The 17,920-nt window shown below is 45.4% G+C and overlaps 1 protein-coding gene across 1 annotated transcript in view; it reads right to left on the bottom strand.

Moving 5' to 3' along the window:
* Herc2 (HECT and RLD domain containing E3 ubiquitin protein ligase 2) overlaps nucleotides 1–17,920 on the bottom strand; it is a 147,309-nt gene that overhangs the window by 107,296 nt on the left and 22,093 nt on the right. Inside the window, exons 5-15 of the mRNA XM_051174266.1 lie at nucleotides 16,638–16,738; nucleotides 15,642–15,798; nucleotides 12,841–12,951; nucleotides 12,147–12,318; nucleotides 10,963–11,136; nucleotides 7,047–7,235; nucleotides 6,625–6,776; nucleotides 4,224–4,381; nucleotides 4,021–4,134; nucleotides 2,295–2,546; nucleotides 549–742 (exon numbers count right to left, since the gene is read on the bottom strand). Coding sequence (XP_051030223.1) covers nucleotides 549–742; nucleotides 2,295–2,546; nucleotides 4,021–4,134; nucleotides 4,224–4,381; nucleotides 6,625–6,776; nucleotides 7,047–7,235; nucleotides 10,963–11,136; nucleotides 12,147–12,318; nucleotides 12,841–12,951; nucleotides 15,642–15,798; nucleotides 16,638–16,738 — 1,774 coding nt within the window. The remainder of the gene's footprint in view (nucleotides 1–548; nucleotides 743–2,294; nucleotides 2,547–4,020; nucleotides 4,135–4,223; nucleotides 4,382–6,624; nucleotides 6,777–7,046; nucleotides 7,236–10,962; nucleotides 11,137–12,146; nucleotides 12,319–12,840; nucleotides 12,952–15,641; nucleotides 15,799–16,637; nucleotides 16,739–17,920) is intronic.

The raw sequence follows: 17,920 nt of genomic DNA, 5'->3' as shown, positions 1-17,920 counted from the left end.
AAAAAAAAAGCACAAAGAAAACCACATGCAATTAACCCTGATGAGTACACACACACACACACACACACACACACACACACACACACGGACAGAGACAGACACAGATAGACACACACACGAACAGTAAAACATAAGCAAGTAAAACCTAGAAACATAAAAATGATAAAACAATGGCCAATAGTTATACCAGTAGGATAAGGATTAGTTAATTCCAAAAAGAAAACTAAATCAACTTACATAATCTGAGGAGAAAAAAAAATTAACAAATTTCAGCACCCATTTAGCATACTTCCCAAAGAAAAACAGAAACAGGAATGACCCACAGCCACCACTGAAAAGCTAGAGACAGGCAGAGGGAAGAAGGAAGATGGGGAGGGAGAACAGGCTGTTTCTACAAACAACATAACAGAAGAAAACAGTCAAGAATATCTACAATGAAGGAATATGTGGTTTGGCACATCCACACAAAAATTGGTACTTCTACGTACTGGCAGAGCCCATTTGGAAAACAAAACACTGTACACACAGCAAAGCCATGTAGGAAGTACCTGGGCGGGCCCGCAGGCAATCCCAACTATGTGCTTGGTGTCCAGTCCTGGTAGTGCAGTAGGCTCTGGCTTGGTCACACGCAAAGTGTCAAAGTGCTGGCACTGGTCATTGCTCCCCCAGCTGTGCACCTCACTGTCCTCTGTCAGAGCAAGGCAGTGGGTGGAGCCTGCGGCCACGTCAATCACCTTCTTCCCTAGAGGAGAGACGGGCACAGAGAAACCATCAAGCCTATGTATGGCTTTACTTCCATGAAGGACATCTGCTCACAGCTACAACTATAATTTGTTAAGAACACAGCCCACAAATAAGCTCATCCTGCAGTATAAAGAGTCTATGTTCCTGTTCCTTATTCAGAATTTTATTCAAAAAGAGACACTATGATTTTTTTTTAAAAGTTCATATCCCTAGTCTTACTCAAATAGGGTAACACACACACACACACACACACCATAAAAAGACGTGCCTGTATAATTAACTAGAAAGATCACAAGATTAAGCCTGATCCCTTATTCATTTGCACTGGTCAAGCATTTCTGATGGATGAGAGACAATACTTAAAAGGAGAACTCCTTCAGCTCCTTTAAAAGAGGTAGGTTTCCTGATGAAATGCTTTTAAACATGCTTGGCCGCCCAAACATTCTCATAATTATTGATTTATTGGCTGACTGACTGAGTGATTGATTACTGGGCAGAAGAGAGAATGCCACGGCACACAAGAGGAGGTGAGGATCTAAATTCCACAGGCCAAACATTATTTAAAAAAAGCGAGATGTTCCTGTAGTTGGTTTTTTGGGAGCCTGCCAGCCAGCTCCTAAATAGTCACACAGGGACTTACTCTGACTTAGCTTTGCTCATTTCTCGACAGCTTTTCTTAACTAATTACCCCATCTACCTTTTGCCTCTCTCTATTTCTGTACGTCTTCTCTGTCCTTCATATTCCATGTCTGACTGTGCGGCTGGCCCTGGCACCCTCCTCCCTTCTTTTCTCACTCCTCCTCCTCTTCTCTTTTTCTATTTATCCTCTCTGCCTGCCAGCCCTGCCTACCCTTTCTTCTGCCTGCCTGTTCTGCTCCTTTTTAGACCAATCAGGCAAAGCAACACAGCTTCATGGAGTTAAACAAATGCAACACATCTTTGCATCATTGAACAAATGCTCCACAGCATAAACAAATGTAACATATCTTCAACTGGTATTCCACAACATTCTCCCTTTATTTTAAAAAAAAAAAAAAAAAAGTCCCTATGATCTAATGCCATGGTTTTAACGGCTCCACCTCCAAACATGTCATTCCTGGCAAGAGTGCCTGAGACTATGTAGGGACCCTCAGGAGGGCCCACTTCTATGCTCCAGTGAGCACTAGACTACAGGGGCCTGTATTCACACACTACTTCCCTTTTCCTCTCAGTCTTCAATGCGCATTAGACAGTTTTGTAACCACGCATGTACAACTTACTCACCAAGAGCAAGTTCAAATCAGGCCGACCCAGGAGGAAATAAGCCTACGTCCCACTGTGACCCCACAACACAGCGAGTCTCAAACTAAATGAATTTAAGGTTAAATTCGATGAGAATAATTTTAGGCCACTTATTAGAACAGAGAAGCTAGTTTCCGTTACCTATATCTACCAATACGTGAGTAAGAGTTTTTAAGGTCAGTCCATTCTCTGGATATGAAGTAAGAAAAGGAAACTGAAGATCTCTAAAGAACATACCGATAAGGGCTTTAGTTTACAACTGCACTCACCTTGTAAACCTTCCAAGAGTTTGGGATAACGGACATGTTCTTCTGTTCCGTGCCCAAGCCTCTGATTGTCTCCTTTTCCCCACGAATAAACTTGGCCGTCTTTGGTCAAAGCAATCGAAAACTGACTTCCACAGCGAACTTTGATGACATCCAAGTCTTCAAGTTTTTCAATCAGCTTCGGGGTTTTACAGCCGTCACTTCCACCTCTACCCAACTTCCCATAGTCGCCGTCGCCCCAAGACCACACCTGGCCTAGAAAATACAAACACATTTCAGTAAAACTCACTGCGCATCTCAACGGAAGTTTCAAACGACTGAAAATAATATGATTCATAAAACTCATGAGTCAGTCTTACCATGTGCATAGTTAATGCCACACGCGCTACTGACTACATGTCATCTAGTTTACATTTCAGGTTGACACATTAGCAATTGAAAAGCTGGAAACCAGAGCTAGAGAGGCGACTCAGTAGTGCACGACACTTGATGCTCTTGCAGAGGACGCAGGCACCCACCCAGCACACACAGACACCCTTAATCCCCACCCAGCACACACAGACACCCTTAATTCCCACCCAGCACACACAGACACCCTTAATTCCAGTCCCAGACAACACTCATACTCATAAATAAGAACAACAAATGAACCTCATATTAAAAGTAAAAGCTGGGGTTTTTTCTTTCTGACTCTTCTCTGGGACTGATGCTACTGTCCCAACTAGATACTAAACTCTGAACAAAAGTACACTACTCCCGAAAACACAAGCACTGACGCATGTGGCAGCACTGCCCATAGTCTGTGTCCACACTACTGTGCACACCACATTATCGAGGTCTACTGTGCACACCACATAATCGTGGTTACTGTGCACACCACATTATCGTGGTCTACTGTGCACACCACATTATCGCGGTCTACTGTGCACACATTATCGCGGTCTACTGTGCACACCACATTATCGCGGTCTACTGTGCACACCACATAATCGTGGTTACTGTGCACACCACATTATCGTGGTCTACTGTGCACACCACATAATCGTGGTTACTGTGCACACCACATTATCGCGGTCTACTGCTCACACCACATTATTGCGGTCTACTGTGCACACATTATCGCGGTCTACTGTGCACACCACATTATCGCGGTCTACTGTGCACACCACATTATCGCGGTCTACTGCTCACACCACATTATCGTGGTTCTAATAGCACACCACATTATCGCGGTCTACTGTGCACACCACATTATCATGGTCCTAATAGCACACGCGGATGCAGGGTAATCTGATTAAACATGACATAAAAGGGACAATACAATCACAAAGCTGGTCTTTAAAGCTGAGCCGAATAAGTTGGGCAGCGGTGGCGCACACCTTTAATCCCTGCACTCAGGAGGCAAAGGCAGGGGGAAATCTCTGAAGTTCAAACCCAGCCTGGTCTACAAAGCTAGTTCTAGGACAGCCAAGGCTACCCAAAGGAACCCTGTCTCAAAGAATGGAAGAAAAAAAAAAAAAAAAAACTAAAATAAACTCTCCCTTTGACAAGGTGCCTTGGTTACGGTGTTTTACTACAGCAACAAAGAAGCAGCCAATACACTCACCAACCTAAAAGAAGACAACAGGGAAGGCAGCCTCAGGAGGCCCATACAACTCCAACTCACTCACCCAGGTGACAGCCACAAACATCTCTGGAAGCTGCCCAGGACAGCACCAGCTCTACATACCATTTTCAGTCACGGCCAGGGTTTGAGCATCCCCGCTCCCGCATGCAACATCGATGACCTTTAGTCCTTTAAGCCCAGCCACCAGCATTGGAAGGGCCTCATCTTCGCTGGAGCCTTGAAAGAGAAGCAGTGTCATTCCCAATGCCGCTCACAAGAAGCAACCTCGTCCCACCTCATGCCTGCGCTCATTACAGCGGACATACCGTGGCCCAAGCGGCCATAGTTCCCACGGCCCCAGGTGTACAGCTCCCCATCGGCAGTGATGGCAGCGCTGTGTGTGCTGCCACATGCTATGTGTACCACGTGCTTCCCAGCCTGCTCTCCTGAGAAGGCGGAGATCACCTTGGGCTCCTCCAAAGGCCTGTAGGACAGAAACAACAAGTGACAGCTTAGCTATTTCTTAGGACTTAAAAACGCAAAGTTGGATCCGGCACGATTATCTGCTAAAGACTTACACAACGAACTATACAACGGCTCTATGAAAGTCCCCAAACCACAGTCCACTAGCAACAAAACAATGAACCGCTGGCACGCCCAGCAACGTGGCTACTCTGCAAATATCACAGTAAATGAAAGCCAGGAAAAACCCCTAGGATTGTCCACAATCAGTCCTAGAAATGGCAAAAAAAAAGAAAAAAAGAAAAAAAAGAAAGAAAAACCAGAACAGAGAGCAAGACAACGGTCAGCAGGAGCTGAGGGGAGACCGGGGACTAACTGCTATGGGCGCAGAGACAAGCCTAGGACCGATGGCAGGCAACATTGACTGTGGTGGCTGCTCTCCTGCATGCATTTGCCAAAACTTACCCAAGAGTCATAGCACGCACGCGCGCACGCGTGTGTGAGACAGACAGAGAGAGAGACAGAGAGACAGAGAGAGACGTCGACAGAAGTGAGCAAAGCTTACTAATAAAATGGAATTTTAGATTTTGTAGATTAAAAAGTTTGTGGAAAAAAGGATGGCAAAATCTTTACTAACCTAAAAACAAAAACCCAATTAGCAAAGCTTCTCATTCTCATAACCTGCATTATGCATCCTATGATAAACAACATGTCAAAGACACGCTTGGCTCACTTTGTGACAACCCACGAGAATGGTCACAGGTGGGGAAAAGTAACCCTTCCCGTCTTCTTCCACTCAAGTTGCAACTCCTCCAACAGTTCTTCTCCAATTCCTGCTCTTTGCACTCATCTTTTTCCTTCCCTGAACTCCTAGTGCGAGGGAAGTCAGTCATTCTAGCTCCGCTAACCCTAATTTCCTTAAGAAATGTCTTCGAAAATACCTCCAAGGAAACAGCTGTTCTGTACCTAGGTGCCTCTGGGGTCCTGAGCAAACCCCACAGACAGCCTGGGAATAACAGCCATTCCAGATTCCTTTCCTTTTCACTAGGCTTACCTATTGTTCTCAATCTCTTGCACTGTAGCTCCAGGGTTATTTCTGACCTCTACATTAATGCACCACACAGATCACTACTTTTCTTGCACACTGTGGTTCTTCCCAGAGAATATTCTAAGTAGTAATGTCTCCATCTCTGCCCCCACAGTATAAACAAGCTATATACCTTCCAGTCTCTTCTCCACTGGATCAGAGACAGTGGGGGTTGATATGTTTCTTACTTGACCTGCCTGCTCCTTGCTCATGCTGACCTCATGAAGTACGTTTGCGCCAGAGACAGCAGCACACCTACCTAGTGTCAACATCTTTCCAACAGGCTCCACTTCCAACAGAACACTATAAAATGGCTCCTTTTCCTTGTGGGAACTGGCAGATCTCTCAACGTTTACCCCTAAGCATTTTAAATATCCATTTTCTGTTTTATTTCTGTTCTTTCATGGTAAACAAAAGCTTCTACCTAGTAAGATGAAATTGATTTTTATGCTTCTAAGAAGATATTAAGGGGGCTGGAGAGATGACTTAGTGGTTAAGAACAGTGGCTGCTCTCCAGAGGTTCTGAGTTCAATTCCCAGCAACCACATGGTGGCTCACAACCATCTATATAGTGGGCTCTGATGCCTTCTTCTGGCACATGCAAAAAGAGTACTCATATAGACAAAATAAATATTTAGAACATATCATGGTTCCACAGGTCCTATTGACAGGAGACAAGGTACAGTGTGAACAACAGGACAATATGTGGGCCATGTTTTCTTTAGAAAACAAGATGGGGTGCTAATGCTGGCAAAGAGAGTGCCAGTTTCCAAGAAGTTAGTCATCAGGGAAGAACATGGGCCGGACATAGTGACCCACACCTCTAATCCCAGTCCTCGGGAGGCAGAGGCAGAAGCAGGCAGATGTCTGTGAGTTCCAGGACAGCCTGGTCTACACAGTGAGTTCCAGAACAGCCAGGGCTACATAATGAGGCCCTGCTTTGAGGGGAAAGAAAAAGAGAAAAGGGAAAGGAAAGAGGAAAGGGAAGGAAAGGAGGAAGAAAGAGAGAGAGAGAGAGAGACAGAGAGAGAGAGATGGGGGAGAGAGAGGAAGAGAGAGGTATTATGTCTCCCTCCTTATCCCAGGAGGCAGCTGGAAATCACCCCTGACATTTTCCACTCTGTTGTGAATGTGGATGCCCAGAGAGCATTATCAGTTTCAGAAATGGCTGTACATACACAGTGTCTCCATGGCCCAGCCTTCCGCCATCCCCGCAGCCCCAGGAGTACACCTCCCCTGTGGCAGCCAAAGCCAGATAGTGGTGACCATCAGAATGGGCAGCAATTTTCACAATGTTCCTGGAGGCAAGCCCCTGGACCAGCTGCGGAGCCTGGAAAGGTAAATCAGGAAGAGCACTGGTCAGTCACAGTAACAGACAGTTCACACTCTCCCTGAGCAAACACACGCACCCAAACTGTTCTCCACTCCGGCACCAAGAGAATGGTAAGAGTTCTCCAAGGGAGCCAGGGGATGGCTAGGGCTAGTGCTGGTGTGACAGCACATACGCCCCAATGCGCCGCCATCCTCACTAGAGCCCATCCTAACTGGGACAATTTAACATGACTAGGAGGCATGCAGACACACCACACTCAGCACCTACCAGCATGTCACTGTTGTAAGCCTGCGTGTACACACGGCCATTTCGAGACAGGATCAAGAAACGCTTTTCCGCACAGGCCACCTGAATTACCCCCAGACTGGCAAGGCCTTCGCACTGAATTGGACCAATCACATTGGCATAGTATTTCCATCCTATTAACCCCCAACCTATGACCTCCTGCAGTGATCCCTGTAAAAACAAAAGAACACATATAAACCCTCTCTTTAGATTAAGAGAATGTCCAGGACTAATACTGAAGTAGTATGGAAACTAAAAACAAAACAAGTAAAGAGACTGACTGAAAACACCAAAATAACTCAGAACATTTCATATTACCTCAGTTAAACAGTAAGCTCCTTGGTTTGTCCATAATATTTCATTTCAAGAGTACCATTCAAAAGCTGGACTTTTAATATGTTTTCAATGCTCAAACCACATTATTTCTGTGTCAGCACTGGCAGAAAACCAAAAACCCAAGCATAAGTCTAGGAGCGAATGTCTTTGTTGGTAGGGGTGACAGAAACGAAGCTGTTTGGGAGCAACCTGAAGAAAAACTAGGCCACGCTGTCACCTCACTAACATACGGCAAAGGCACATCTGCATGAATACTCAAGAGCAAACAGGGGAACATGTACCACATCAGCCACCACAGTAGTATTTGGGTAGCAAACTTTTGTCAATAACTTGGGTATCCATCAAAAGGCAACTTATTAAGAATAAGATGTATTTCCATTCATCACAGCACTCAAGAGACAGGATCAACATCCCCTGTGAATTCAAGGCCAGCCTGGTAAACATGTTGAGTTCCAGGCCACCCAGGGTTACGTAGTAAGACTCTGTCTCAAAATAATATTAATAACAACAATAATATATGGGGTGGAGAGGTGGCTCAGTGGTTAAGAGCACAGTTGTTTTTCCTGAGTTCAATTTCCAACAACCACATGGTGGCTCACAGCCATGTATAATGAGATCTGGCACCCTCTTCTGTAATGCAAGCAGACATGCAGACAGAACACCCACACATATAAAAGTAAATATTTTTTAAAATATGCTAGCAATAATAGGAGGAAGTAGAGAAGGAGGAAGGAAAAAGAAGACAAAGCTCAACACACAACAGATTTATTTAAAAAACAGCTCTTAAAAATTAAGAGATCATCTCTATTTACTAATATAGAAAGATTCCAGTATATCTACTTGGTGAAAGGAATAAATTAAAGAAAAAAAAAAGAGGAAAAAGCTAAAGAATAACTGTAACACCCTACCACTAATATGTTCATTCCAGAGATCCGTGGAAAACTATAGACCAGGCTAGCAAAGTGTGATCAAGGTGGGTTGCTGGGTCTATGAAAGTCAGGAGACGAAACAAATCCATTGTCACATACAATTCTGATTTTGAACCATGTGGCTATGTTTTATAGTATATGTTCTGTGTTTAGTTTGGCTGGGGATGGGTTTGGAGGGTTGTTTTGGGTTTTTATTTTTCTTTTTGTTGTTGTTTGTTTTTTGATTTTTGTTTTTGTTTTTTTTCCAAGACAGGGTCTCTTTCTGTGTCACCTTATCTGTCCTGGAACTCACTCTGTAGACCAGACCAGAGATCCACCTGCCTCTGCCTCTGCCTCTGCCTCCGCCTCCGCCTCCGCCTCTGCCTCTGCCTCTGCCTCCGCCTCCGCCTCCGCCTCCGCCTCTGCCTCTGCCTCTGCCTCCGCCTCCCAAGTGCTGAGATTAAAGGTACACACCACCATCCAGCTTATTCAGCTTGTTCTTTAGTTTTGTTTCGTGTTTTCTTTCTTTTCTTTTAATAAATTCCTCTTCATATTATAAATAAAAAGCTAAAGAAACCTGGGCTAAAAGCCAGGGTTACTCTGTATAATCTTGAAAAGAACATTATCAGCCCAAACATTTGTTTTCTCAAGAATACAACAGCTGTGTTCCAATGTGCTATCACCCCAGATTCTTGTCACACGGGTTGATCACTACTACCGCCGTTACTATTATATACATTCTACACAAAATACGACTGCACTGTTATTCCATTATAACCAGCATTATACACTAAGAATGTCACTGACAGCACATGTAATGGGGGTCAAGGCCATAGGTTTGATTCCCAATACTAAAATAATAAGATTCTCTGGCATTTCCCTAGAGATGGCAGGAAGCTTGCTGTTACGTGGACAAAGGTGAACTCTCTAAGGCCCCTAATTCAGTCGCTGAGCCCTGTGTACTTGTGGGGAGTAGATAAAGTCTCGAATACATATGTTATCTACATGAGCAATGAGCATGGCCATGTATGTCTAGGGCCTCGGACTCATGAGAGTGGAAAAGCCTTCTCCAACCAGAGCACCACTGTTAACAGCTGCACTGTACCGGCCGGTTTTGTGTGTCCACCTGACACAGGCTACAGTCGTCAGAGGATCCAGGAGCCTCAGCTGAGCTGTCAGCATTTTCTTATGTAGTGATAATAGAAACCCTAACAGGACAAGAGGGCAAGCAGAAAACACCCACTACAGCTTCCTCCTCCCTCCCCGATGTCTTCAGCTACAGAGAGCTCGCTGCAGAGAACTCCCACCAAGACTCACTCGACCTCTCCACCTTACACTGCACTTACACGAGAATGCACTCAGTTCCAGGGCTGAACGTGATCCAAGCCTTTCTTACCATCTGTCTGTTTTCTCCATCCCTTCGGCATGCCCTAGTGCCACACACACACACACACACACACACACACACACTCACACACACTCACACACACTCACACACACACTCACACACACACTCACACACACACACACACACACACACACACACACACACACTGACCAACACCATTTAAACATTCCAACACCATTATCAGAAATATCAAATTTCAGGTGGGTGGCTGTGGCATACACCTTTAATCCCAGCCTTGGGAGGCAGAGGCAAGCAGATCTCTGAGTTCAGGGCCATCCTGATCTACAGAGTGAGTTCCAGGGCAGCTGGGGCTGCACAGGGAAACCCTGTTTTGAAAATAAAGGAAAAGAAAGAACAAATTTTGCACATGCACCTAAGGAAAATCAACAGGAGCTCCTAATCATGCCATATATAAAGAACACTAAGGTGGTTACAGCTCAGTGTTCGTATCAGCCTGGCCGAATCAGGAATGGCCTGGAATAGCCGGGAATAGCCTCTTGGTATGCCTGTGAGCAGTTATCTGATGTGGGGAGACTCACCCTAGCTGTGGGGGGAGTTATCCCTGGACAGTGGCCCGTGCGTGGAGAAAGCAAGCTGAGCACCGGCAAGCTCATCACTGCTCTCAATACTGACTGCGAATGCAATGTGGTCAAGCCACTTCAAGCTCCCGCCGCCACCACGCGCACTCAAATCCTGAGCTACAATAATCAACTCTTTCTTTTCCCCTTAGGTTGCTTTTGATGGAGTTGTTTGGTTTTTGTTTTGTTTTGTTGTTTTTGTTTTTTGTTTATTTGTTTGTTTTTAATCACACCGCAAGAAAAGCAACTAAGACAGTGGTAAAGGATTTGCCCAGCACACTTAAGGTCCAAGTGACTTTTTTTTTTTTTTTACTTTTTATTAAATTTTATTTCATTTTACATACTAGCCCCCGTTCCCCTTTCCCTCCCCTTCTGCCTTTCCCCCAACTCCCCCATCCCACCCTCCCCACCCACTCCTCAGAGGGGGTAAGGTCTCCCTTGGGGAGTCAATCAAGTCTGGTATACCAAGCTGAGGCAGGACCTAGCCCCTGCTCCCTGCATCCATGCTGAGCAAGGTATCCCACCATAGGGAACGGGTTCCAAAAAGCCCGTTCATCCACCCAGGATCATTCCTGGTCCCACTGCCAGGGGCCCCTCAACAGATCAAGCCAGTCCAAGTGATTTTCATCATTGCACAAGAAAGAGGTCCTCCCTTCTCTGGCACATACCTTATGAGATGTTGGAGAGCTACACAGAGGAGGCATACAGGGTGTAGCCAGGCGGTCTAAGTGGGCCATGACAACAACTGCAGTTTGTCGCAAATCAATGGCAAGCTCATTGTCTTGGGGAAGAGTAAGGTACCTCAGGAAACTCTCATTGGGGCTCAGGGGGCCAGACAAAAGCTAGATTAAGAGAAATAAACATATTCACAAACAGTGGAAGAAAAATACCACCATCAACTTCCAATTACTCTTTATGTTTTGGTATTTAGCTATGCATTTCCTGTGTGCACGTGTATCTGTGTATCCTGTCTATCTTATTTTTAGCCATCAAACGACAATGTTGGTCACACAGCTGCACTATACACTTATATCCTTCTATATCTGGCATATATATACACATAGCACTGATTATACAATCTATGTATTTTTACACACTTTTTTTGAAGTGTCAGGGATTGAACTTAGAGCTTTAAGTTTGTTATGCAAGTACTCTAAGGGTCTTTAACAATCTTCACCCCACCCACTTGAAACATTAAGTAGTCTGGGCTAAAACCTTTGATCCTCCTACCTCTGCTTCCCAAGTAGCTCCCAAGCGGCTTGACTGTCTACTAAAGTCTTATTTTATTAGAGTTAACATTACATTTCTAACTCTTTCAAAAAAAAAAAAAAAAAAGTCTTATTACCACATAAATTAGGCCAAAGTGATATAGAACACCTAACTTTAGACCTATTTGTAAAGAGCCACAGTCCTGAGGTTTCATGGTATTTGTTTACATTAACACAAAACAGCCTAACACAGCACCTAAAATGCACTTCCCAAAACATTCAAGCAGCTGCTGGGAACACACAGGCACTAACCCAGACACATAGAGACCAAAGTCTGCTCGGCAGGCAGGAGTCAGCTCTCTAAAACGCCAATGGATTCATGCCAAATCCCACTCCTGCTGCTGAGTACAAACGTGAAAGCTGCCGCATGGGAGGGTCTGTATGGCACATGAGACACTGTATGGTACATCTGACCTCCCACACCTGCGCCCTTCTTGCCTACTGCTATAAACAGAGACAAGAAGACCTGAAAGGCATCGACTCCTACAGATGGACACTCTGGCTTAGCCGTACCAAAACCAGTTCTTCAGTACTGTCACAATAAAAGGTGTCATCTGAACACAGCAGCCCCGGCTGACACTCACCTGCACGTCCCCTTCTGCGTGTGGCGTGTCCTTACTGCAGACGATGCTCTGGAACCTCTGCAGCAGGGGCAGAAGAGGGGCACTGGTGCCCTGCGCAGACCGCTCGTTATCGGTCTCCTGCGCCCCACTGTCCCACAGTTGAAGCAACAGCAGGATGGCAGACAGCATCTGACTGAAAGGGAAGGGTAGTCACTGTCTAATAAAAACAACTCTGTGTTTGCCATACCACACAATTACAATTCCAGGAGGTCAATGAGAAGACGCTAACATAATGTCATGGAAATAATTCTTGGCAATTAAACACTGAGTCAATGCCAAGAATTTAGCAAAAGACATCTGCCACCTATTGACATGAAGCATAAAAATATCTAAGACATTCAAGTAGTGCTTTCTACACGAAACTTCTAGGATCTTAAGTCAACTAAGTAAGAATTCTATTTCAGAAAAACTAAATAAACAGTTGTTTATGGGAAAACATCTTACAAAGAAGTCATAGATGACTAGACAAATTAGCCTAAGAAGAAGTAGAGACAATGACACAGACTAGCATAAGAACAGACACGAGATTCTGAACTCAAAGTCTCGCTACAAAATACCACAGTTTGCTACAGCCACAAGCAAGTGGGATTCCACAACACGGCAGGTGTACACACACAACCATCTCCTGAGGTTCCAGGAGCCTCATACTACTCACCTAAGAGTTCCCCTCTGAACAGCCAACTCCAGCAGGATGGCCAAAGCTAAGTGCTGGTCCTGCAGAGGGACTCCTCCTGGCCCCTTAGTCCCTGGTGTCCCATGAACATCCCTAAAATGACAGCAACATCAGAGAAAGTAGCAAACTTAGAACCATACCAAAAGGCTGATTATATTCAATCTCCTGTGTAAAAAGACAAGCACACATACAAACACACATACATGAGGAGGGGAAAGAGAAGGGAGGAGGGAGGGAGGAAGGGAAGAAGGCAGGAGGAGGGAGGGAGGGAGGGGAGGAGGGAGGGAAGCTCTTTATTAAGGGAGGGTGTGCTTCTTCTAGTGTGTGGGATCAAATCTTGAGCCTTGGACACAATGGCATTGGGCTCTATCACTGAGCTTTACTTCCCAGCCACTAAAGGCATATATTTTTAAAAAGCATGAGCATAGATATTCTATCAAAAGACAGACCCTATGTTTCTAAAGCATAAAGTAAGCTTTGCCATTACACAAAAATGAGTAGAAAGGTCTTTAAAGGCTTGGTGAGTGGGGTCTTTTCACTAGCACGCATGAGGCCCTGGATTCCATCTCCAGCACTGCACAAACTGCACAGGATTACACACATAATCCTAGTACTTGAGGTGGAGACCAACGGATAGAAGTTCCAGGCCATTCCTGGCTACATGGTAGTTTGAGGCCAGCCTGGGCTACATGAGAACCTGTCTCAAGGGAAGGAAGGAGGAAGGAAGGGAGGAAGTTGGAGGTATTTTCCAATTTGAACAAAATGGAGTATAAACTTTCCTATACAAAACTGGACAATTAATGTTTAAAGTCACCAGAGGATCTAAAGGTATGTGTGTCTATGCATATTTGTATTTCACATCAAAGAAATATCTGAACTTTGTTATGTAATAATAAATAATGAATTTCCTGAACCTATAATTGGATAGGGAAGGCTGTAACTGACAGTGGATTTTAGAAATAACTCCAAGGTTTTAGCTTTAAAATTCTACAGCAAAGCCTTCAGCTGCACACCCAGGAGAGAGACTCATGGCTCACGCGCAAGAGACCAAAGGCATCTCTGTTAACTATAGGAATAGATCGTAAAGACTTCTGCTGAACACACTAACTTTCCGTCTATGTGTCTTTGTACTTAACTCTGTATTATTTTCTTTACATTAAAAAAAAAAAAAAAGTAACTACAGATTCATATTCAATCCAGCAGCAGAAACACACACCTTAAGTCTTAACTATCAAGGAGCTGAAGTCACCTGAGTTCAGCAGCTCTGGACTGTAGTATGCTGTGCCAACTGGGTGTCCACACTAACTTCAATACAGTAACCTCCTAGGAGCAGCAAACCTCCAAGTAGTCTAGGACCACCAGCTTGTCTAAGGAGGGTGCAGCTGCCAGCTCAAGTCAGAAATGGGACAAGCCAAAACTCCCATTCTAATCAAAGTCATATACAAAAAAAAAAAAATTAAGTATAGCCATATGTTACAGTTTGGATCACAAATGTCTGCCAAACACCCATGTACTCTCTGGCAAGTTCCAAATCCATGGCTCTATGGATTCGTTCTAGAACATTTATAGACAGAGCCTAGTACAAAAGTTAAGCCATTGCGGGTGCACCCTTGAAGGGAATACTACAACCCTGATATCTCCTCTTTCTCCTTTGCTTATCGGCAGCCATGAATAAAGCCGGCTCCTCCATGGTGAACTCTGTTGACACAGGTCCAAAGCAACAAGGCCAGGGGACCACAGACTGATGTATCTGAAACCATCAGCCAAAACCCTCCCTCCTCTCAGTGGGTTGTCCGAGGTTTTTGTTACAGCAATAGTAAACTAACAAACAAGGTTACACATTTTTCTTTCTGCAGTGAGAAGGACCCAATCCATGTACATGCTCAGCAACTACAACTGAGCTAACTCCCAGCACTAGTCAGAAAATGCTGTTTGAGGAGCCATGGAGGCATGTATTATCTACCAAGACAGCACCATCAATCCCTCCGAACAGTGGCTCTCCATTAACACCGAGGGACACACAAAGTGCTCAAGTTATGATGGATGGGTCACCAAATGCCTCCAGAAGACACCACACAACAAAAGACAAATCTGGTATTGCCCATCACGTTCAATGTCACAGCTTCTAGGATCAAGCCACAATAATCATAAATTAAATCATCTAAAAAGCTGAGAATGGTCAGGTGGTTGTGACACACGCCTTTAGTCCCAGTACTTGGGAAGCAACTGCAGGAGGACCTCAATGAGTTCAAGGCCAGCCTGGCCAGGAGAGCTATGACTGTTACATAGAGAGACTCTAAAAAAAGCTGAGAAGAGGCCAGAGAGCTGGCTCGGCAGGTAAAAGAGCACTTATTGCCAGGACTGGTTTACCTGAGCTCCGTCTCTAGGACACATATGGTTCACTATGACACACTCACCCATGCATACACCTACACACCTACACACACAACACTAATACCTCACACACAAAACAAATAAATAAAATGTACAAAAACAATTTTAAAGCTGGGCATGGTGGCACACGCCTTTAATCCCAGCACTCGGGAGGCAGAGGCAGGCGGACCTCTGTGAGTTCGAGGGAAGCCTGGTCTACAGAGAAAGTTACAGGACAGCCAGGACAATTAAAAAAACAAATTCCATGTGCACAGCAAGAACTTGAAAGTATGCTGAAAACACAGCATCAAAACCGAGTGGACACGTTCCCCAAGCGCAGTAGGGAGAGATGGGAACGAGGCTCGCAGCCACTGGAGCTACTCCACAGAGAAGCAGGGAGATGCACTCACCCAGTCACAACGGACCTGAGGAACCGCGTGGCTCTCTCTACCACCTCCAGCCACACAGAGGATACCGTGCCCTCATCAAAGAGAGAGGCCTCTGGAAGGGCTCGAAGGGCATCCAGGGACTCCTGTAAGAGCTCACTGCAGAGGTCCGCATCTTCACCTGTCAACACAGTGAGGCACTGAAGACACCCAGAGTCCCAGTCACTCCCACCGAACTCCAACCCGCTGAAAAGACGCTCATGAAATTCTTCCATAGGTCAAACCCTAACACAGCTGTGGAAATTCCATTCCACCTTTGATCCCTCTCACACAAGCAGTTTGTGTGAGACATAGTGAATATCTCTTACCTGAAGTGTTGGGTGTCAGAAGTGAATCGGTGGCTGTGTGTGTGTGTGTGTGTGTGTGTGTGTGTGTGTGGTGTGTGTATATGTGTGTGTGGTATGGTGTGGTGTGTGTCTGTGTAGTGTGTGCACATGTGTGGTGTGTGTGTCTGTGCGTGTGCGTATGCGCGTGTATGTGTGTCCGTCCTTCTGTTTCATACACATCTTACACACAGAAACTGGAGGTAAAATCATGTGCCATCTTTAGTGTGGCTGTATTCTGGCAGCAGCCTACTCATATGAGGCTGAGTGCAGTATTTTTCTACTTGTGATATCATGGGTCAAAAGACTTCAGATTTTGGAGCATTTTCAGATTGCACATTTTCAGATTGTGGATGCTCAACTGTACTTCTTACTAAGGCATTCCATAGTGCCTAAAAACACAGACCTAAAAAATCAGAGACCCTGTAGCCTCTGATCTTAAAAAAGAAAGGGCTTCGGGTAAAGAGAATGAAGACATTTACGAAGATTAGAGGAATCTAAACACCCCGACACGGCCTCAGGGACCCTGGTAGTGTAGCTGGTAGGTGGCCAACAAGGAACTTGCTATGGCAGAATTGCTCAGAAAACTCAAAACTCCTATCTATGAATGAAACAGAATGCCATGCTAAACACATACCTGAACGCCAGGCCCTTCGTAAGAAAGCAAAGGCAAAGGACAGCGCTGCTCGGGACCCAACTCTGGCAAGTCCTTCTACACCTCTGCCTGTGGGACGGGAACTGCAGATAAACACAAAGGTAAAAGAACTGCTCAGTCAGAGGGACAACAAAATGCTAAAATAAAAATGTAGGCCAGGGTGCAACCTATGGTCTTCTCTGGCTATCAGGATCCTTGCTGGGTCCTAGTTTCAATTTTTTAAACTTTGTATAAAATATCATTTGTAAAGGAAAAGTTTCTTTGTAAGGGCATAGATACTGCAAGGAAGGCTGTGTGCACATCTGTGAGGGTGTGAATAGTGCAGGGGAGCTGTGTGCACATCTGTGAGGGTGTGAGTAGTGCAGGAAGGCTGTGTGCACATCTGTGAGGGTGTGAATAGTGCAGGAAGGCTGTGTGCACATCTGTGAGGGTGTGAATAGTGCAGGAAGGCTGTGTGCACATCTGTGAGGGTGTGAATAGTGCAGGAAGGCTGTGTGCACATCTGTGAGGGTGTGAATAGTGCAGGAAGGCTGTGTGCACATCTGTGAGGGTGTGAATAGTGCAGGAAGGCTGTGTGCACATCTGTGAGGGTGTGAATAGTGCAGGAAGGCTGTGTGCACATCTGTGAGGGTGTGAATAGTGCAGGAAGGCTGTGTGCACATCTGTGAGGGTGTGAATAGTGCAGGAAGGCTGTGTGCACATCTGTGAGGGTGTGAATAGTGCAGGGTGCTGTGTGCACATCTGTGAGGGTGTGAATAGTGCAGGAAGGCTGTGTGCACATCTGTGAGGGTGTGAATAGTGCAGGGGAGCTGTGTGCACATCTGTGAGGGTGTGAATAGTGCAGGAAGGCTGTGTGCACATCTGTGAGGGTGTGAATAGTGCAGGAAGGCTGTGTGCACATCTGTGAGGGTGTGAATAGTGCAGGGGAGCTGTGTGCACATCTGTGAGGGTGTGAGTAGTGCAGGAAGGCTGTGTGCACATCTGTGAGGGTGTGAGTAGTGCAGGAAGGCTGTGTGCACATCTGTGAGGGTGTGAATAGTGCAGGAAGGCTGTGTGCACATCTGTGAGGGTGTGAATAGTGCAGGAAGGCTGTGTGCACATCTGTGAGGGTGTGAATAGTGCAGGAAGGCTGTGTGCACATCTGTGAGGGTGTGAATAGTGCAGGAAGGCTGTGTGCACATCTGTGAGGGTGTGAATAGTGCAGGAAGGCTGTGTGCACATCTGTGAGGGTGTGAATAGTGCAGGAAGGCTGTGTGCACATCTGT

The sequence above is a fragment of the Phodopus roborovskii genome, unplaced genomic scaffold (assembly GCF_943737965.1).
Source record: "Phodopus roborovskii unplaced genomic scaffold, PHOROB, whole genome shotgun sequence".
Classification (NCBI taxonomy): domain Eukaryota; kingdom Metazoa; phylum Chordata; class Mammalia; order Rodentia; family Cricetidae; genus Phodopus; species Phodopus roborovskii.
This window is presented reverse-complemented; position numbering and strand designations above follow the sequence as displayed.